General features: G+C 32.5%; 2 protein-coding genes and 1 long non-coding RNA gene across 5 annotated transcripts; all 3 read left to right on the forward strand.

Annotated features, from left to right (window-relative positions):
- The first annotated feature begins 3,975 nt into the window (after positions 1 to 3,975).
- Positions 3,976 to 9,286, forward strand: LOC7454486 (F-box/LRR-repeat protein At3g48880). 3 transcript variants are annotated; one of them, XM_024586155.2, is made up of 4 exons: positions 3,976 to 4,200; positions 4,500 to 4,895; positions 7,608 to 8,142; positions 8,977 to 9,286. In XM_024586155.2, exons 2-4 carry the CDS (start codon positions 4,522 to 4,524, stop codon positions 9,079 to 9,081), a joined length of 1,014 nt encoding a protein of 337 aa, XP_024441923.1. In that variant the 5' UTR covers positions 3,976 to 4,200; positions 4,500 to 4,521; the 3' UTR covers positions 9,082 to 9,286. The 3 variants fall into 3 exon arrangements, with proteins under 3 accessions (XP_024441923.1, XP_024441924.1, XP_002321893.2); XM_024586156.2 differs by having other exon boundaries at positions 3,977 to 4,200; positions 8,962 to 9,286; XM_002321857.4 differs by lacking the exon at positions 8,977 to 9,286 and having other exon boundaries at positions 3,979 to 4,200; positions 7,608 to 8,548.
- Positions 9,287 to 11,672: 2,386 nt separating this feature from the next.
- LOC7454487 (membrane steroid-binding protein 1) lies at positions 11,673 to 13,998 on the forward strand. The gene is made up of 2 exons (XM_002321858.4): positions 11,673 to 12,156; positions 13,452 to 13,998. Exons 1-2 carry the CDS (start codon positions 11,849 to 11,851, stop codon positions 13,789 to 13,791), a joined length of 648 nt encoding a protein of 215 aa, XP_002321894.1. The 5' UTR covers positions 11,673 to 11,848; the 3' UTR covers positions 13,792 to 13,998.
- Positions 13,999 to 16,006: 2,008 nt separating this feature from the next.
- On the forward strand, positions 16,007 to 17,712 carry LOC127904370 (uncharacterized). Its single transcript, XR_008057488.1, has 2 exons — positions 16,007 to 16,319; positions 16,472 to 17,712. It is a non-coding gene; the product is annotated as an uncharacterized LOC127904370 (long non-coding RNA).
- The last annotated feature ends 4,606 nt before the right edge of the window (positions 17,713 to 22,318 follow it).

Raw genomic sequence — 22,318 nt, forward strand, 5'->3', positions numbered from 1 at the left:
AGATTAGAATTTTTTTATATTAATGTAATTCCTTGATTATTTATGATTTTATGCCTATAAAAAGACTTGTAATTCAATATTATTTATAAGTACAAAAGAGAAAGAATAGATAAGAAGGTTAAAGAGAAACACTTAATAAAAGTTTACATCCCTCTCAATCTTCTTATTATTCTTGAGTTCTTGACCTTACATTGTTGTGTTGATTTTATATCACACTTGCCTTACTTCCAACAAGTGGTATCAAAACTTAAGTTTGAATATTTGACATGGTCAATCCAAACTTCTCACTTTAATATCCTAAGCTGACAAAAGATAACCATAAAACTTGGTGTATTCTAGTAATAGATTGGCTAGGTTCCCAAGATGCATGTGAGTTGGTTGAAACAGACCTTGAAGGGCCTATAGATGGAGCAATGTTGACTTCAGTCAAAAAGGAGGTCGTGCAAAAGGCATGAAGGAAAGATCAATAAGCACTAACAATCATTCATCAATGTCTAGATAACGTCACTTTTAAAATAATAGCTAACACAACCACTGCTAAGTAAATATGAAAAGTTTTGCAAGAATCAAACCAATGAGCTGATAATGTGAAAAAGGTAATGTGATGACTTTGAAAAGTTATATATGCTTGAATCGGATAATATTTCAGAATATTTTACAAGAGTATTGGTCATATACAATCAAATGAAGAGATATGAAGAGAAGATGGAAGAGACACATGTGCTAAAGAAGATCATACGCTCTTTGCAAAAGAAGTTCTATTATGTGGTGGTCGCGATAGAGAAATCACAAAATATGGATGTTCTTTCAATACAAGATCTCATGGGAAAATTACAAGCTCGTGAAAAAAGAGTCAATGAGATTCAAAAGGATGTGGGTGTACAAGCACTTTTTTCAAAACAATATGGTTTTGGATATTCTCAAGGGGGTAGAGGACATGGACAAAGCAAAGGAAGAGAAGCAAGAGGCAGATTTGAAAGAGAAGGCTAAGGCAGCCTCAACAGGTCAATCGGTCAACCATATGAAGCAAACCAATCGACTAGTTACACTAATAGTAGCAATCTGAGATCCAGGTTTGACAAATCAAAGGTTAAATGTTATAATTGTCAAAAGACAAGTCATTATACTAGGGATTGCTGGAGTCCAACCAAGAGGGTTGAAAGAATACAAATCTTGTGGTAGAAGAAAAGAATGAAGTCACCCTACTACTAGTTCATAATGAGAGAGTGCAAGACAAAGAGAACATGTGGTATCTAGAAAATAAAACCAGCAACCACATGTGTGAAGACAAAGATAAGTTCATGGAGCTTGATGAAACAATTAGAAGTAATGTCATCTTTGTGGATCATTCAAAGGTTGCCATCAAAGGAAAATGTATAATTTTGATTAAATTGAGAGATGAAAGTCATCAATTTATTAATGATGTATATTATATATCAACAGTAAAAAAAACAATATATTAAGCTTAGGATAATTGTTGGAGAAGGAGTATGAGATTAAAATGAAATATCATACTTTGACATTACTTGATGCTAAAGAAGTTATAATTGCAAAGGTAGCTATGATAAAGTATCGAATATTCTTACTAAACATAGAGACAGATGTGCCTAAATATAGGGTTTCTAATTACCAAAATATTAGGTGATGACTCTTATCCCTTTTTTTACTGAGAAATGACAAGAATTTTTTGTCTTTTCCACTCGTATCATTTCCAACAATCCTAATCCGAGAGGATAATCACCACGACATCATACACGAGCGACAATTTTTTCTCTCAATCTTTAGGTATTCAGGAGGAGAATAAGACATATTAGTGCAAAAATAAGTCTGCAATTCAAAGCAATGAGAACTCCGATGTGGTGAGCGAGATCTTGAGATACAGCTTGTCTGTAAATAATCCCCTCTGTAAATAATCAATGCCGAATCCTCCTGGCAAAGTTCAATGGTGAAGTAGCATTTCTTTTTCATTCTATGAGGCACGATAAACAGCATGCATAGCAAAAGGATTTCTGACACTTATGAAGATCTCCTACACAATCGGTGGGTCAAGTTGAAAAATCTGAAATTTGCAGGTTTCAAAGATAGTGATGGAAACCTAAAATATCCCCTGTTATCGGACAGGTTGTATAAGCATTTTATGGAGAAGCTCTATTCTACAAAAACTTGATCACTCAGAAATTGGCCCCATTCTACAAAAACTCTGCCAAAAAATTGAGATTTCAAAGCTGAATCCACGCTAAGTCCAGGAGTGAAGAACTATTTCATCGCCATGCTATATGGGACTGTGCACAGCACGTGCAATGCCATGATCATTGACATCTCTGCAAGTCCACTTCTCAATTGATGGAACAACCTGAAAACGTTGGCTTTTGTACGATTGAAAGCTCAGTTTGCCTTGGACGTTTGGAGAACATCGCGCGCGCCTTCTTGGGACATGAGAAAAAGCTGACAGTACCATAGCAGAAATTGAGTGAAAGTTTTTCAGGTTTTAACAGAGATTTGAGCTTTGATCATCAAATATCATGTAAAAAAACCATTTTAAACAAAAATTTAAGATATTAAGTAAAGCTTTTGACATTATTCTTTTGACCGTTTACATCACAATCACAATTTACAAGCGTTTTGGTTAGACATTTCTTTGAGAAACAAAAATTTACGGAGATTTTGAGAAGGTGTTAGTCATGGAGGATTTAGTTTCAAGGAAACCAACCATCCATCTATCAGAAGTTGGTTGTGTTTCGTTATATTTGTGTATCATTTTGGTTTTATATCATATGATCATTTAATGTATTTTTTAAAATATCAAATCTTGGATGATAATTATAAACACAATTAAAAGAACTAGGTCAGTTTAACTATTCATTAAATACATTTCTTTAATCATTTTAATGGCGACAATATTTCCTTTTAGGTTTGCATATTTTTTAAAAAAAAAATAGAAGGGACGAACAAAAAAAAAAGTATTATGCCCGTGTGTCTTGAACTATTTTTTTATTGGCCCTTTAAGGGTTTTTTTTCGGGATTTTTTATATTTTTTAATTTATCTTTTTAATATAAGAATTTTATTAAATTTTATTATTTAGTATTGGATTAATAATAAATGTTTTTTCATGTTTTTTTTATCATGTAACAAAATAAAAAATTAATTTGATTTAGAAAAGTTTATAATCCAAATTACGGGTGAATGAACAACAATATTTTCTCTAAATAATCTATGCTATGTCAACTCCCTTAAACGTCCACACAGTAATTTAATTTAAACTTGATCTAAACAAAATATTAAATCATAATTTCTCAAGTTTCAATTGTTTTAATCAGTTTAATAATAATATCAAATTAAATGTTTTTAAAATCTAGATATTATTTTTATATATTTCAAAGGTTTTTTTGTCCAAGCTGCAGTGATAACGAGGGAAATACTTGTTTAATCTAACTAGATTGATATCTAAAAAAACCTTTTTTTCAAAGATGAACATAAGAAAAAATAGCAACAATTTACGAGTCTTGGCTTTTCTCTTATTTCAATTGATTTTTCTTTCTTCAAATTTACGAGTAGTTGAGTGCAGATGCTGTGAAATTATCCAAAACCAGAGATTAAATACCCTTTATACAATGGTTGGAGCACCTTGATCAGCTGTATATGCCTTTAATGCAATTGTAAGCTAACCTGTGCAGGTGAGATGACCTTTTATCCATCTTCGTTCACTGCATTCTGTTAAGATCCTCAGCACAGTTGAAAACGTTCTAGGGCATCGTGTAGTCTCTTTACAATAAACGATGCAATTTTTTGTTTTTCTGGTCATCTTTTCCTCCTAAGACAATTTTATGTTATTTTTGTAATCCAATTGATCCTTTCCTTTATCTCAAATGTCAATAATGGTACCAAGTAGTACAGGGACCAAAATAAAGCGATACTGTAAGTAGGGATACCGAATGCTCCACTAACCCCATGAATTGACTGGAACAGGATTGGTCCGTCACCACTCTACAAGCAAACCTCTATGTCCCATGTAAAGTTCGATTATTTTGCAGAGAGGCAAACGTTATGAAACGAACATAAGGCTTTTAGGGTAAAATCACAGCCTCTCCCATCTGATTCTTTCCTGTTTATTTCAGGAAAACGGAACCATTTCAGACATTATTTATTATTACCCTCTGGAGTCCGGCAAGAATCTAACGTTAGAAGTCTCAATTTCCCAGGTATTTGCTGTTACCTTCTTCTGCTTACTCCCTTTTATGTTTCTGCAGAACCCAGATCCATTTTGGATCGTAGAGGATCATAGATTATTAATCTTGAGATAATATTTGGAGTGTTGTGATCTGGACAAGATCATTGTAGATGCACGTGGGGGGCTATCCAAATCTTTTCTAGTTGATCTTTTGTACTTGAATTGTGGGTTCTTTGTGTTTTTGGAGTTGAAAAGATTCGATTTTTGGGATTGATTCTTGAATTCTTGTGGTTTTTCACGATTCCCTTTTTGTTTCTTTGGTTTCTGTAGGTTTTTCTTTTGTTGTGAAGCAATGGAATTTCGTGAAATAGAAGAGTGTGGAACTGTGAGGAGGAGATGGGAGGACATGGACATTGATATCTTGGTGAAGATATTTCAGTCATTGACTGTGTTTGAATTAACTTCAGGCATTGCTCATGTTTGTAGCTCGTGGCGCTTGGCTGCTTGTGATCCTTTTCTGTGGAGAACTCTTGATTTGTCCATGTTGAAATCTAATTTCATCAAAATCCCATTAGAGCCTTATGTGTATGTGCATGGTCATTCTGATAAGACATTGACTCGATTCTTGAAGATTTCATTGAGTCTCAGCCGGGGAAATATAACATCGTTGTTCTTTCACTTCAATTTGTATGTGAGCGAGGACCACTTGACTTATACTGCTCAAAGGTAACTTTTTTTTGGTGGATTTTTATGTTTTAAATTTTTGTTTAAGTTTCTGATAATGTCTGTGTCCTTTCTTGGTGATGGTTTTATAATTGATATGCAATCTAAGAGTATAAGATGATGAATTTTGAATACTAGAGGTTATACTCTAGGTGATTCTAGGATCGGGGTAATTGATGATGATTGATGGGAGTTGCTGTGACCAATCTAATCAAATTTGGGAGTAGAGTTTGAAGATGAAATTTGTTAAAAGGTGGTGGATTAGATATTGAAGGACATGTGCTAATTGAATTAAAAATGGGGGAGATGTGAGAGGCAAAATGTGCATCTGATGGTTGGTTCATTCAGTGGCTCAAACTTGTTGCAAAAAGTAATCGAGTGCCCCATGAAGGTCTTGTTAATATATTTATTACAGGTTGGTTTGGGGTAGAGAGGCTACTGCAAATGATCTAAGGATGTTAATAAGAAGTCAGTGTGCCTGATTTCAGTGGAATGAGAAGAGAGGCTATCGCAAATTCTCTGAGCTGAGGAGTGGAGGCATGTGGGAATCGGGTCAGGTGAAACCTGTCAACAGAGGAGAATGAGGTAGTCCGAACTCAAAAGTTTTAAGTTAGTAATGATGTCACAACTGGTATGATTGGATGAGTTGGATATGCCCATCCGGATCTGAGAAAAGAGATAGTTGCTCCTTGGAGTTAGAAGACATGTTTGCTATGAAAGGGCTCCTTAACCTTGTAAAATGTATAGTTGGTCGGTTATGGCTAAATACAGAAGTGGTTTTGGAGGTATTGTCAACGTATCAAGTTAAAGCAATCCGCCTTGAATTATTGAAGTTGATACTTGGCTGGTATAAATAAGCTGTTAACTTTCAAAATAGAGGCCGGAAGTGGAGTTGTTAAAATGTAAGTTATCACAGATTTGGACTTGAGTTGAGATGTGCCATGTTCAATGCAGCATCACCCTCCAGACTCAGAGTGACTAAGTTATACTTTTTAGAATGCTTGGTATTCAGTAATTCTATATCTGAGTGCAGCTACTGGATAGAGATTGAAAGTTTCTTGTGACAATGTGTCTTTGGAGGTAGTAGTGGTTTATAGATGAATTGAACAAGTTCGATACTTTAGATATGGTTGAGGATGATTTCTTTGACAACAATGTTAAAGTATGGAAACTGCACAGCTGTAAATAGTTATTTGTTTGGTCATAATGCAGAGAATGGTTAGTTTTGTGCTATATTATCAATCACTTTAACAAAAAAAAAGGGGTCAAGTGAAAAATATAGCTGCCTGGAATAAGGGGAATACTGGCCCCTTTGAAGTAGAGGTAATAAGGCAGTCTGAAGATATAAATAAAGGTCAAATGTATTGTTGAAACTAGAATTTACGACTGAATAAGGATTCTATAGATGTACTTCCTGGGTGCTCTTTTATAATCGATTATTTTCAGGTTTCTAGTGGTTGGACATGTGACTTTCTTGGGATAGTAAAGTGGTGAGTATGATGCTGAAAGTGGATTAGCAGATTTTACATCTGATTGTTAGCAAAGCAAATGATGGCAATTTGTTTCAGGATTCATAAATGCATCAAATAGTGGCAAAAACAGGGAGAAACTCATGAATGAGGTTGAAGGAATGTTGTAGCCTTACAAATAGCATCCCTTATGTTGTTTTAGGGCATTTTAATATAATTGAACATGGTGAAAATATGAAGTGAATGGTTTCTAATGATATGATATGGCTTTTTTGAGGTAGAATGGTAGATCAAAATATAATATGATGCTTCTTTTGCTAAAAGGCTGTGTAAGGTTATGGTTGATTAGATTCAAACTATTTAGTAATTTATTCTCCCAGGAGTGTCTGATAATTGGCATGGCTGTTACTAGCACAGATCCCATTGCTGTTAGCTATTGAGATTCTTAACTAGTAGACTAAGAATACAGAGGTTAACCAAGCTATCCACTATTGTTGGTTTCTCATGCAAAGGGGGTCCTCTGTATCTGTAAAGACTTTAAAATAAACCTAAGACATGAGTACCAAGTTAAAAGATGTCAATAAAGTATGAAAAACTGTTTAATGATGTTTCAGCTGGGGCAGTTATTGCTGGGGGTCCATTGGAAACAGCTTGTAAAAATAACACTGTGGTTTGAAGGAGTGAGATGCTGAAAGAAGTTTGTGGAGTGCTTAACAAAGTTTGTGGAATAGTATTGTCCAGCTGGATTATAGTTTATATGCTAAATGTGGTGTATGTAGTTCTTAGTAGCAATTTATGCTGTAAAGGGAATCACTTATTTGTGATTGTACATGATCAATGTGGCATTATGGAGCATTCATCATAAAATAATTTTTCATGGAAGCATCACCTTTCATTTGCATTTTAACGAGCACAAACTACTTTTTTCTGTTGCGAACATCTTTTTTTTTTAATTTTAGGACCTCTGTTTTATTGCCTAGGAACAATTATCATATCATAATTGTTTAGGAACCACAGATATTGCTAACATAATTTTAAGTCACATGATGGCATGCAGCTTAGATGAAGTTTTATTTTTTTCCCTGCTCGCTGTAAGAATATAAATGTGATTTTATATGCTACTGGATGTTACATGGATGTCTTTAGTATTTGTTCTCTTTTTGCCTTTTCCCCTTCTTTTTGGAGAATAGGCAACACTGTGCCAGGGACAATAACATTTATATAATTGACTTTTTCCTCTGTCCAGGTGCCCACGCCTTAAAAGACTTGTTTTGCCAGCATGGAATCGAGTAGAGACTGTAATGATCAAAGCTATTGAGCTGTGGAAGGATCTTGAATCCCTGACAATGCCTAGTATAGTGAATTCCCCTCGTCTTGTTCAGGCAATTGCTACTAATTGCAGGAAATTCAGTGAACTCAAGATCATGGGCCCGTTTGACATTTACTTTGCTTCCTCCCTTGTTACCTATCTTCCAACATTAAAAGTTTTGAGCCTCCGATGCTCAATGCTATATAAGGACACATTGATCTTCGTCTTGGATAATTTGTGTTGCCTAGAAGTGCTCAACATATCGCATTGCCTTCTGATAGAAGTCCCACCACCTCCCGCGCCAAGAAGAATTGTTAGGCAGCTTGATAAAACTATCCTGGAGAAGGCTTCTCATTTACACGACTTCTTAGCCTGCATGAGTGACACTTGCATCATGTGCCAAAAAACAAGAAATGACGAAGGGCTCATGCGGTGGTACAAGTACGACGAAGGGCTGTGGAAGGAAGATGAGGTCAGCTCTCTTGCTCTTTGATTTGAGCATTTTAAGACTAGACCAAATTATAGTGGGCTACAAGTTCCACCACTATATGTCCACGTATCCTTTTTCTTGGTTATTCTTTCACTGCATGCCAGGAACAGAAGAAGACAATGTTGAAGGAAGCAATTAAGGGCTTTCTGTCTATTTTATGTTAGTTGTGGTGATAAAATGCCAAACTCTGGGTGGTTGTGGAGGGGCTGAAGATTTGCTGTTACTGCTGATAAATGTATATATATACATGATAAATTGCATTTTTTTTAGTGGTTCCTAGGGCACCCTCTTTTTTTTATTTATGGTTTTTGTTTCCTTTTTTGAATATATAATATATTTTGTACCTTTTAGCTACCTCACGAAATTATTTAATTCTTTCCCTTATCAAGATAGGAGTGTTTTGATGTGTTGCCTGATCTCTAAGAATTTCCCTGTCTACTTTTAACCTTAGATTTGTGAAATCATGAACCTTTACAAACACTGAATTTAGGCTCATCTGCTAATATAATCCTGTCAGCTTTGAATATAAAATCAAGTGATTTTTGTGGTTTGATCGTAGATTTTTGTTCATTACTTTATTCAGATGCAAGGGCTATAACTTGCGGCTTGAACTGGTCATGATTTCCTCCTACAATTTTCTCTGCGTAATCTTTGAATATCCAAGTTTTTGTCATTTTCCAGTTCAACAGTCAAATTCCAAACCCTTTAAAGTCCTCACTGTAATTGTATAATGGTGTCCATCTTTTTTGTTTCTCTCTTTTTTTCTTAGTCATGGATTGATGAGCAATTTGCATTATTCAGTTTCTTTTTTTATAGGGATTCCCATTGATCAAAAAAAAAAGAGGACATAACCACCATTTGGACAAACTTGGTTGGCATTTGGCAACTACCGGTCTTACAAGGAGTTTGCTTGACAGGTGATCGAAGGATAAAAAGTTCAAAGCTGTGATGTGTTATTTTCTGATCTTTGTTTTGGTGACTTTCACAAAAGTGTTTTTTAGTTTACTTTTTTCATGTAGATATTAAATTGATATTTTTTAAGTATTTTTAATAATTTTGATGTATTAATATAAAAAAATTAAAAAAATTAAATATTTTTAATTAAAAAAATTATTCACTACAAAAATTGCCATCCATTACTTAGATTGTATTTAATGATGTATTTGAAATTATTTTTCAAGATACATTTAGATTTGAAAATGATGATGCTAAAAACATTAAAAAAATTGTAAGAAATTATAATTTGATATATTTTCAATGAAAAATACATGCATTGTATTATTACTTTGATAAAATAAATAAATAAATCATACAAGATGGATTAATCATGATCATCAAAGCATTAACTTAGATGATAAGATAGCTAGTGTTATTTATGATAAGATGAGTACCATAAATTTAAAGATTACATGGTTATTAACTTAAAAAAGGATTAGCAAGTCATAGCAAGTCAAATGTAATTATTTTTTAAATTTTAAAACTTCCATGTAAGAAAAAATTTCAAGATCATTTATTTGATTTTCCATAATTTATACATAAAAATTTAGCTTTAAAGTCTCCGAAAATGTGTAGATAGATAGCTTGAAGACGTGGTAGAACATTTGCTGCAAATTTAAGTATCCAGGGGTGGTGTAAGGGTGTTTGAAAATATGGTTGAATATATATTTTTTAATAAAATTTAATTTTTTTATTTAAATAATTTTTTTAGTTTTTTATTATTATTTTGATGTGCTAATATTAAAAATAAATTATATAAAAAAATATTATTTTAATATATTTTCAAGTAAAAAATACTTTAAAAAATAATTTATTTTCCGTGATATCAAATATTTCTTTTAACCCTCATGATTTCACTACCCCTGTATGCAAAAACTCAATTTTGGAGCTGTTTGGTCTCTATTTTTTGAGTGTTTTTTTTCCAAATTAATACATTAAAAAAATAATATTTTCCGAACTAGCAAAAAAAAAAAATTCTAGTAAGTCAATATTTTTTTTAGTTTTATTAGCATCATCAAGATTTTTTTAATAATATTAAAGTTATAAACCAAGGTGTATTCTTAACATCTCATTCTTTATTTTACTTTTTTTTTCTTTTGTTATTGTGGTAGCCTATAATTCTTCTTTCTTCTCTCATCTGTTCCTTTAATTTTTATGTTTAGTTAATTTAGTTCTATTATTATGATTATTTCAATAATTAAACTTATTTTTATTTAATTTAGGCAAAATTTAATTATTTTTTTAGCACTTTTATTAAAAAATAAATATTATCTCTAGTTATTGTTTTTACACAAAACAACAGATGAGATGGTCATAATAATATAACTAAATTTTACTAAATAGAAAAATTAAGGGACTAAATAAAAATATGGGCTAACAAAAAAAAAAAAAAATCTTTTTTTGCTTGTGTGAGATGCACAAGTGTCACCTGCACAGCTAGTCAAATTATGTTAATTTGAGAATTATTATTTCAGTTGTACTAGTTTAAATTTTTTATTATTATTGTGCTAGTTTTGGTAAAAACGCTTATTTCAAATATATTTTAAGAATTTATTTTTAAAAAATGGAAACAAAGTGTCAAGGGTAAGAAACTCAAAACTCATAAAAAATTAAATTCTCATAAGTTCAATTGGAGATTTCTAACTTTCTAGTTAATACTTTTTTAATAATTAAATTCTCTCAATTTAATATAAATATATAAAAATAAGCATTTCAACTCACATGTACAATGTGTCTACAATAACCATATGTTATTATATTTTTTTTTTTATCTAGGTGTCAAGTCTAATTCTTCTACCTTTTAATATTTATAATTAACCATTTATCTCATTAAATAAAAAGTGTTTACGATATAGTTTTATTTAAATATGTGAAAACATCATGCTTTCTCTTATATGTAAAAAAAACATCAAAAGCTTAACAATTTCCCAACTGCACAACAACAAAGGGATAATTGTTTTGGTTAATTAACAATATTGGTTAATTACGAAGGAATAATTGTTTTTTAAGAAATTAAAACGACTAAATTATAAGAAATTTATTTGTAATTAACAATATTTTTTTAATTATAATTTATACTTTAACTATGAAAATTAACATTGAAGGTTTCACATGAGTTCTCACCTATTAAGAATCAATGTCGGTAAGAAATGATTTTATTATTTGAAAATATATTAAAATATTTTTTTTTTAAAAAAATATTAAAATATGACTGTAAATACTAAAAAAAACTGGAATAAAAAAATAATTTTTCATTAAAAATAATTTTAAAATATGAAAATAAACAAACTCTTAAAATAACAAATTAAAACAAAAATTTGAGACTAGGGAAAGTAGGCAAAATCTGTTGATGAGAATTAAACCAAATAATTCGATATGATCTACCTAACTAGGCCAATTAGGTAATTTTCTAATAGTCCCCATCTCCATCCCTTTCCTGGACGTGTGGAATCTTTAGTCATCTAATAGAACCAAAAATATATATATATATATTCCCATAAAAAATATATAAAAAAATACTTTTTAAAAAAAATATATGAAAAGAAAATTTTTTCCCATAAAATAAAAGAATTGTTTTTTTTTTATCTACCTAAAGTGAAGTGATGGCAATTCTTAATTCCTTATATTTGATTATTTCAGACCAAACCCATTAGGCTGTGAAGTCTCTTTCTCTCTAAACACAGACAAAACCATGGCTTTGGAACTATGGGAAACACTGAAAGAAGCCATAACAGCATACACAGGACTATCACCAGCAACTTTCTTTACAGTTTTAGCTTTAGGGTTAGCCGCTTATTATGTGATATCAGGTTTTTTTGGTGGGTCTGATAATCATCAACATGTTCCAAGACAATATGAAGAGCAGATGCAACCTTTACCTCCACCTGTTCAACTTGGTGAAGTCACCGAAGAAGAACTAAAACAGTATGATGGTACTGACTCTACAAAGCCTTTGCTTATGGCTATTAAGGGTCAGATCTATGATGTTTCTCAAAGCAGGTAAAGGTTCAATCTTTTTTTGGTATTTTTGGTTGTTTTTTGCTTCTGGGCTGTGAGAATTTGTGGGTTTGTTTTCTTTTTTGGGGTGGTGGGGTTGTTTTCTTTTTTGGGGTGATGGGATTGTTGTGTTTTTTTGGGTCAAAGGGTGTTATTAGCTTGTAAATTTTGGAATTTGGTTTGAGGTTTTAGTTGATTCCAAGAAATCACCCTTCTTTTCCTTGTTTGACTTTTTTTGGTGTTCTTTGTTTTGATGGTTGATGCAACTTTTTTTTCGTTCCTGTGGTTGATGCTATTTTTTTTCCTTGTTCTTGCGGTGAATCTCTAATAAGGTGCTACTTTTTTGTGAATTTGTTGGTGAAAAGTTGCAATTTTTCAAATCCTTTTTAATGGATTATGATTGTTAAGTTGACGTGTAAATCTTCCTTTTTCTCTCCCTTTGTGATAAAGACTTGATTTTGAATGCATTATCTGGGTAATTCGATGGTTTATGTGGTTTTCTTAACTTTTTGTTTGTGTTTCACTTGTTTGTCAGCAATTTTATGGTGTGGTTTGAATTTAACCAATGGATGAGGCTTCATTCAGACGCTGAACAATAAGTAAAAGACTAAAATTTTGCTTTCCGGCAGTTGTTTTCACATTCTTTTGTACCTTGGATTGCTATAAACCACAAAAAGATTATGTATATGATCAAAATTATAGACTTGACAGCTCATTTGCTGCTACTAAATGAATGATATTGAGCATCATGAACATTGTGGAGGAAGGTTTATGTTGTGTATCTGTGACCTCGCTCTATATTCCATATTGCTTCTTTGTTAGTGGTGAGTTTTGGTCTATCCCTGTGCTTGCTATGAGACATTTGTGAATCTTAAGCATACCATTGTGCTCATCTTCAGCGTTGGTGTACCTTAATTGTTGTTATATGTGATGAACAAACAATGACTAGGACCCTGTTTGGACATGATTTCAGCAAATCTTCTTATCCCTTAAATGCAAACTATAAGTACAATTACATCATGCATTTTATAATCAGATGACCTGACTCCTTGGAGGTATAAGACCCAAAGGATCTGTTTGCCACTTTTTTTTTTCAGTGACTTGTAATGATATGCAGTGGATGTTAACAATGACTGTGAATTATAATCTTTTCAGATGAGGGTTGGATATTAATCTAGTATGAGACCATGAATTCTGTGTATCAGGATACTCTTATGGTTTAACTATTCTTTCAATGTACATTCTCTACACAAATTTCGTGCAGAAACTTCTAAGCTTGCTGCACATATTTGTCACAGGATGTTTTATGGACCTGGCGGACCTTATGCATTGTTTGCTGGCAAGGATGCTAGCAGGGCTCTAGCAAAGATGTCTTTTGAAGATAAAGATTTAACCGGTGATGTCTCTGGTCTTGGTCCATTTGAATTGGAAGCCTTGCAGGACTGGGAATACAAGTTCATGAGCAAATATGAAAAGGTTGGGACAATCAAGAATACAGTTCCAGTAACTGATGGAACCTCCACCAGTGAACCTGCTGCAGAGGCTACAGAAAGTGATGCTTCTAAGCCAGCTGAAGATGGTCCAGCAGCTACTGCACATGTCGAAACCCCCGCTGTTGCTGAATCCAAGGAGGAATAGTGTTGCCTTCAGGTGCTCATTTGAAGTCGGCGAAACATCCCCAATGAAGAAAGAGTTACTGTTTGAACGCATGTTTTTGGTGGATCTTGCCACTTGCATTATGTTTTAGCATCTTACATTTCTCAGTCTAAATGCTCCTATTATAAACTTGCTTTAATTTTCAGTCTGTAACTAATAAATTGGTTATATAAAGTGTCAATTTTAACTTGTGTTGTTGTTATGATTGTAGCAGTTGGTCAGCAATCACTGTGATGCATCATGTATTATTATTTAAGATACAGGAACAAGAAAATGAAAATCTCTTTATGCCAGCAGAGTGTATTTCATAAATCCCAAGCTATGCTGAACTTTGAAGCTAAGCCTTGGAAAGAGGAGAGAAGCAAGTAGAAATGCCCGCTGCTTCTCGTATGCATGATATGGAATTACTAATGAACAGCGACATAATCCCATTACATTTTTCTTAACATGAACCTCAATTTCGGAAATGAAAACAGGTTTTTTGGAAGTCTGGCTGTTCAAAGTGAACGCTTCCCGTGGTTGGCAGAGGCTCATTTGTAGCACTTTAGACCTCTCCAAGTTGCATCTCTCGTGCAAATTCAGCTAAACCCGTGAACCATGTTTTTGGCCAGCAACCACCTGTAAGTTGATTATATACTGTGTTAAATGTCAAAAAGAAATTCCAGCAATAGAAAATTTTCTAAGCATTACCTGAAAAACTAAATGACGTAAAATATATCTTGATTAAAATTATCTTTATACTCTTTGGTCCAAAAAAATTGAGTCTTTTAAGTAGAGATATTTTTTTTTATTTTTTTACTTCTAAAATCAATAAAATATTGAATTGTTGACCAAAAATTTTTTTGGCATTGCATAAACTTTTTAGTAGTACAAATACATACTTGCCCCTAGAGTAAAAATAATAATTGTACTGCTGGATAAGAATGTTTTGGGGTTATTGAATTTTAATTTATAGTGCAATTATATCTTTAATCTTGAGAGAGACGAAATATAAGCTTAATATATAGGAATATTTTTATACTTTCATATGGGTATTTTATGTAGCTGTCAGGGTTGGGGGGTATTTTGGTATTTTTATATTTTTTTAAAATTTCTTAATGCTTAAAGCTGGTAGAGCTGGTGTCCCCGCCATTCAGGCAACGCATGTGATGTCACTCGGTGGACGTAACTAACCTTTTGTCATCTTCCTAAATTTATTGTTATGTCTTCTTTCGTTTGGAGTGACGCATGATAGCTGAATGTGGTCATATTGTTGCCGGTGGTAATTTGATTTTTTTTCTTTTCTCTTTTTTAATAGGTAATGTATATCATTGTCTTCTCTGTTTTTTACTTTTCAATTTCAGTCCTTATTGTATTAATTTTTTATTTTGTTCCTTTTTTATTTATAGAAATTTTTATTCTTTTCAATTTAGTCATTCAATTGCAATTTCTTGTATGTTTGATTTTTCATTTCGATCCTTGTTTTTTTAAGTTTCTAATTTTGTCCTTGACACTTTTGTTGAAGTTTCTTTTTTTAATTTCATCATTCATCAAATTTTATGTTGTTTTTTTTTTTAGTTTGACCCTCATTCTTTTGATTTTTTTTCCTTTTATTAAACCTATTTTTTAATTCAATTAAACCCTCCAATTAAAACATCTTATCCCTCTAATTAATGTTTTTTCTCACCCTTATTTTTTTTATCCTTTTATGTAATTATTTTTTTCCTTGTTTCATCTTTTAACATTTAATTTGTTGGGAATTCGGTTTCGTACGATCTTATTGTTCTGCATCAGTTTTTTTTTTTACATTGGTTTCGTGATTATCTTCAAGTTTTTTCTATGAGTTTATCTCGGTCTCGTGATTTAGATAACGATTTTTACATGTATTTTTTGAATATAAGTTTTTTTAGTTGTTCTGTTTCTATTTTATTTTTCAATACATTATTCTAATTTATCTATAATTTTTTTTACAAATGAAGTTTATTTTTAAAAATGAGTTTATTTTTTAAAATAAAAAATATTTATTTTTAAATTATATTATTGATGTGTTTGACCTTACATAATATTTTTTATAGCACGAGTTTATTCAGTCAGCTTTATTGGTATTTATCTTTTAAGTCATTGTTTATTTAGGATATAGATTTATTATTTATTTATTTAAACAAATAAATATAATAAATACAATCACCTAAATGTCTTATTTTATATTATAAAATATCTTAATCTCGTTTTGATAAGCCTTTTATTTATATTTTGATTTTTTTATATAAAAAACCACATTGAAAAAACTTGTATATTAAATATTTTTTAAAAAAACAAATTTACAACCTACGAGTTAAATGACTATATACTGTAACTAGTTTTACCCGACGAACTTCAATCTGCTGCAGATGTTGATCCCCAGTGCTCTCAAATTTCTCCACCGTGACGAGCTTTGCAATTAACTTGAATGAAAGCAGGGCAACTGTTGGATCACAGTGGTAACTCTTAGAGGTAGCAAATTTCGCTTTCTTTGCGCTGGCAGCTTGAAGGTGATCATCGAGCTATCTTATCAAACACGTACACTCTATTTAATGCCTTGTCCCCTCTTTTGCAATGGCATGCCAAGATTTAATTTGTCTTGTGATTCGTGCCTTGCCGACTAATTCCATGTTTAATACGTCAAATTGATTTTTATTATCAGATTTCAGCTCGAAACATGATGAGAAACACATTCTTGTGAAAGAAGTTATGGACAGATCATCTACTTTTGTCATATGAAGATTTCATGAGTTTTGAAGAATATAATGGACAACAAATTTACACAGTTGAGTTCATCTCTTGAATTTTGAGGCCATTCATTTCAATCCTAGTTATAAGTCCCTGGAAAGTTGAGTTGATATGATATTTTTAACCAAATCAAGGTATGAAATGGTCGAGATTGGAAGGGCTTTCAGCCTTGATTCATTACTCCATCAATCATAGGGATCTGAGCAGTCTGAGATAATTAATCGTTTGCTCCTTGAAAAACTTGGCCTTTTCTCTTAACCCTTTTTCAAGGGCACCTGTTGCTGTCAATTATATGAGGTAGGGCTACCAAGGAATAGAAAGATGGGTACTATTCGTGTTTTTGAAATACGATTGGATTGTTAATTTTGGCCCCATCTCCCTTCCCATCAGGTTGCTTGATCCCCTTATAAAGACATTAGACCTACTAAAAATTACTCAAAAACATCCTGTGTTTCTCTACTTGAAAACCATCTCTAGAACCTCTTTTTTTCATCATCTCATCAAGACTCAAATCATGAGAATAGCTTATAGCCCTTTACTCCCACTTCTAGTTTTCAGCACAATCATGCTATCTTTACTCCATCCTTCTACTTGCAGGCATATCAGCCGAGCTACCTATGAAGAAGAACAGCAACTTAACACCGAGTTCTCTCTCCCACTCCCTCAGCACCTGCCGGCTATCGCTCACACTGTGAAATTCAATAAAGACGACAAGGTCCAGAAGTTGTATGCTGCATCTCATAAGCTTGTCCCAGGTGGACCTAATCCACTTCACAATTGATTGGATTTGTCGTTTTTTGTAATTATCTGTTTCCATGAGAAGTCCTTGATACTGCTTTGGAGACAGAAAATCCACTTGGTTCCTGGAAAGAATGAAAGATGGCCTCCCTCTCTGTAGTTCTTTCATTCTTCCCAGGAACCGAAGTTAGATTGAGTTGTAAAAGTGCATCATGTATTAATTACCATGCTTAGTTTGTGTAGTAGTTAATTAAGCTTTTAAGGAAAATGTAAGCTCATTTTTTCTCCTCGTGAGTGTGTTGCGGTAATAGTCCTACTTGACTGTATAATTGTGACATGTGAGCTGTGCATCATAGCTTCAAATGACCATGTAATCCAGTCAAAGTTAGCCACTGTATGGTCAATTATTTTTAGTTATCTTGAAATGCTTCAAGAAAATTACCTAGCAAATAAGGTGTGTTATATAATGAAGAGGAAGCCAGTGATCAAAGCACTGATTACTGAGAGGACCGTGCAGCCAGTAGGGACACTGAAGACAAAAAAAACTACAAACACTAGGCTGGGGTTGACAGCTGACTTTATAGTTGGAAGATTCCAACCTTTTTTTCTTCTCTTCTTATCTTTATGTCTTTAACCTATAAAATCATGCGTCCATACAAATCTACTTCTTTTTACAGCTCTGTTTGGAACGCGTACATGGCTGTGATTGTATCAGCGTTTGGAAACGTGGATGTAACCACAGCCGTGCCCATGTTCTATATAAGGCCTTAACCTATATATTCTAGCTATGAACATTGCACTTCCTAGACCCTATTTATTGTTGGTATAGGATGACGGTCAAATGTGCTTGATATATAGAAAGAAAATTTTCTAAATGTCTGACTGAAATTATCTTGAAATTGATCACATGGATGGCTAACAGAGCATAGAACAGAAGGATTTGAAATCTTCATATCGAACTGTACTGTTAAAACCAACTTCACTAGCTAGTTAAGCACAATTGAGGAGTTGTTTAATTCTAATACATTCCCTTTCAAGAACATATACAAGGAAAGCTCAAGGCAGTGAGTACGCAGTTAACAAGATGGATTATAACAAACCCTAATTAAGATGTATGCTTGGTGATCAGGGAAATTTGCTCTAACTCTCTCTCTCTCTCTCTCTCGACTTCTTAAATTCAAACCTTGAGAGTTGAGACCACCATTCAAGACGATTTTATTCTCTTGAATACACCAAATCGACATCGATATATATATATAGAGGGTGTGTCTTTAAAATCATCTGTGAAAAAGATTTAGTATTGGTTGATAAGGAAGCAGTTCTAAGATAAAAAAAGAGGGGGAGAGGGGAGAGGGAGAGCGAGAAAATTATAATAGATGGAGCTCAATTCTTGACAAGAATTTTAGCTGAAACCAGGCTGGTTATGCGCTGACTTTTCTTATTCAAAGTAGACCAACATTATTATAGATTAATTCATGTGTCATGCACTGTTCTTTCTGCATCATCTTCAGTCTAGAGATTGGTTATTTCATTGTTTTTCCTGCAGAACCCTATCCTACATGTATAGCTGGTGCCCACCAACTCCCTCAGCCATCCTCCTGCCTCTTCAAGATTCCAAGTTATGCTTCATGCTTGATGAGCCCAACCTTACAAACCTGTCACTACGCTCAAATTTTGAAAATATTTAAGGCGCTGATCAGTTTTTATGCTATCTTTTATGCTTATTTCATGCTCAATAGCAGCACCCTAACATCACTTCACACGGCAAAATTAATAAAAAGATGTCCATTCATTTAATCTCTAGCTAGCTATATCCCTCGATCCATACGTCATATTTGCCTCAAATAATTAAATTGGCGAAGCCTGGCCTGCACGCTGATAGAGTCAACTTGGATTTATCAATTTAATAAACAGGAAAGCCGGTCCACCTACTCCACTGTTTTTTAGTCTCCATGGGGATCGGGCAATGTAATTTGGCAGCATTGCATATACATTGCCTTTTTGAAAGACAACTACAGAATGCATTCCTTAACAAAAACATTCTACTGTAAGAGATTATGCTATCTGTAATAAGAAACCTGTGGCGTGGAGGGTTCAATTCTTGTGGCATATGCAATCCGTACGTAGTCAGCCTCATTACGGAGAAATGCTTTGTATTCAGGAATTTATATTCAGGAAAGGTTGTAGACTTTTTCTCAGAAAACTATAAATAATTATGTGAAAGTTATGTAAAAATATTCTTCCAAACATAATTAATTATTAAAACCTGTAGCAGGCCCACCTGTCAATTCGAGAGAGTTTTATTTTGAATTATTTTAGATATTATAATAATTTTTCGCAAATTCAACCTCGTTCGAAAATTACTTGTTACCTGTAATTTTACAGACAAGCAAGAAGTCCCTCAACCTTGTAGGAATTTTGTCTGAGATGTATAAATTTTAGAGTTATTAAAAGTTTATATAATTATTAATTTTAAAATTTATAAAATTAATCAAGATATATTCAAACTAACTTGAATACTCACATTAATTAAAAAAATAAAAATTCTGAGTTGATAATTTATGAAAGTCAAATGGTAATAAACATAAGGTGGCCTGGCCTGACATGGCCAACCTTATAAATAAACTTCGAAGCTGCCTAATTAACCACACAGACAAAGTACAAACAACAAACCTACCATATTTCCCTCTGCTCTAAAATCCATTTTCCTATCTATCAACCTCTCTGGTCTCTATATCCCCACCGTTTTCATCATGAGGAATAAAAATCCTCAGCTGTTCCTTATTTTCCTGATAGTGTTCCTGGTACTCGTTCATGGCACCACTTGCCGCGATACCAAAAGATCTACTAGCAATGGAGAAACAGAACAAGGGTCGAAAACCAAACATTCTTCAATGTTTCTACAAGCCCTTTCTTCCATTTTTAAGGCTTCAGAATCCAGCACGAACAACATCAAGGCACTTCACACCGTCTCGCGCAGGCTTGTTCCTTGTGGACCAAATCCACTCCACAACTGATCATCGAATCAACAAAATTCCAATCTGTTCCCATTTGTTGAAATATATATAGTGTTTTTAAAATATTTTTGTTGAATAATCTATACATATTTTCCCTATACATCCAGTTTTGAAGATTGCTGAATTAAAGTTTTTTTTTTTTCTGCCAGTACTAATTTGGACAGCGTTGTATTATTGTCTCGATACACAAAAAACAGAAACAATTAAGGCAAAGAAAATAAATTTATGTTTTTTTAGTTTAGAAGACATAAATTCACTTTAAAACTATTATATTTATTTTTTATTTCTTCAATTAAACATATTTCTATCTTTTTTTTTCTTATGGTAAAACATTTGCAGGACTGTTTTTTACACCGCTAGAATGATCGATGTAGTTGAAGTAGATAATTCTGTTTTGTCCAGAATTATTGATTTTGTATTGAACTGTTTATCAATAGCAAGTTAAACAATGATGTTCCTTTGCAGCAAGATTCTCTGGATCATGAACAACTCCTGAATTGTTTTGTTTTTCAAATGCTTACAGCCATTATTCCTGGCCTCCTGCCCACAGTTCATGTACACAAATTACTCACATGCATGTGCATCCTTACTTCTTCTTCTTTTTTGTTCATATTTTTTACATTGGAGCTAGCTACACAAGGGCCATTATGCATTGGAAAAATAATCAACTATGCTCATCCACAAACTTCCAAGAACAGCATTTTATCTTCAACCCTAGAATCCAAATTGCCCCAGGTGCCTACTGCATCAAATATCATGAATTTAGCACAATGTTTTGATCCATGGAGAAGAGGGCTTTTGTTTTTATTGGAGAATATGATGAAAAGAAAATTATGGAGTCCTTATAATAAATCAAGAAGGTGTACGGGAACAATCAAATGAGACAGTCATAGAAAAATCAACCAAAAATATATATGAGCTCTCTCTTCTTTTTTTTCATGATTTATTTTTTATAAAATACATTTGTGTCCAAATTCACATAGCCCTTGGCTTTAGTGATATCATCACAAGTTTAATTTAATTGAAAAAATGCACAATTACGAAATATTATTTTGACTTTTCCATATATTATTTAAAAAATGCTAATTCTGTATAGTAATCACTTAATTTAATTGCCTTTATTAGCTGTTTAATGTGATGCATTTCTTGGAGGCATTGCAAGAGAATGCAGGTCTACTGGTGGAGGAACGGCCGGCGGAGCTTTAATTTTATCCCATTTGACAATTAATAAAATTTGACTTTTGGTAGTGCTAAATAGCCAGGATTATTAGCAGCTACTTAGCTTGTTTTTGCTTCTGATTAAATAAAATAACGGTTTAAGAAAAATATTTTAAGTTATGATTTAATAAAAATAGATTTAAAAATTCATATTTAATTAAAATTATTGTAAGATAAGTTTTTGCATGAATAATAAATGAAAAACAATTCTTCATGAAAAAAAAAAGATTATTTTAGTTTTTATAAAATCAGAGTTTTAAACGTAATTATGTATGGGACCCGGTCTAAAAAAACTATTTAAGTAACCAAATGTTTTTTTTTATAGTGAAGTAAAAAGCAAAAGCTACTATAATATCAAATGGTTTCTTAGCGTGTATTTGATAATTTGATGTATAATACTTTTTAATTTAAAATATAACAAAATAATATTTTTTTAATTTTTTTATATTAACACTTTAAAATCATCAAAAATCACCTAAAAATATTAATTTAAAACTTTTTAAATAAAAAATATTTAAAAAATAGAAGCTAAAAGATGCACTAAAAAACCTTTTTATCACAAGAATCATTTTACAATTCATTATACCTAAGCCATGGTGTTCATGGCATGGCAACAACATTTTGTTCACAACTCTTCAACAAACAAGGCAATCAAGAGGAAAGGATGTGGTATATATTGCTAATAATCCTTTTAAATAATTCCACTTATGATTCATGCCATCAAAGGTTAAAATCATGTCTTATTCAATCCACTTACACAAATCTTGAGCTAAAAAGGTTCTAATCAA

The sequence above is a fragment of the Populus trichocarpa genome, chromosome 15, assembly GCF_000002775.5.
Source record: "Populus trichocarpa isolate Nisqually-1 chromosome 15, P.trichocarpa_v4.1, whole genome shotgun sequence".
Classification (NCBI taxonomy): domain Eukaryota; kingdom Viridiplantae; phylum Streptophyta; class Magnoliopsida; order Malpighiales; family Salicaceae; genus Populus; species Populus trichocarpa.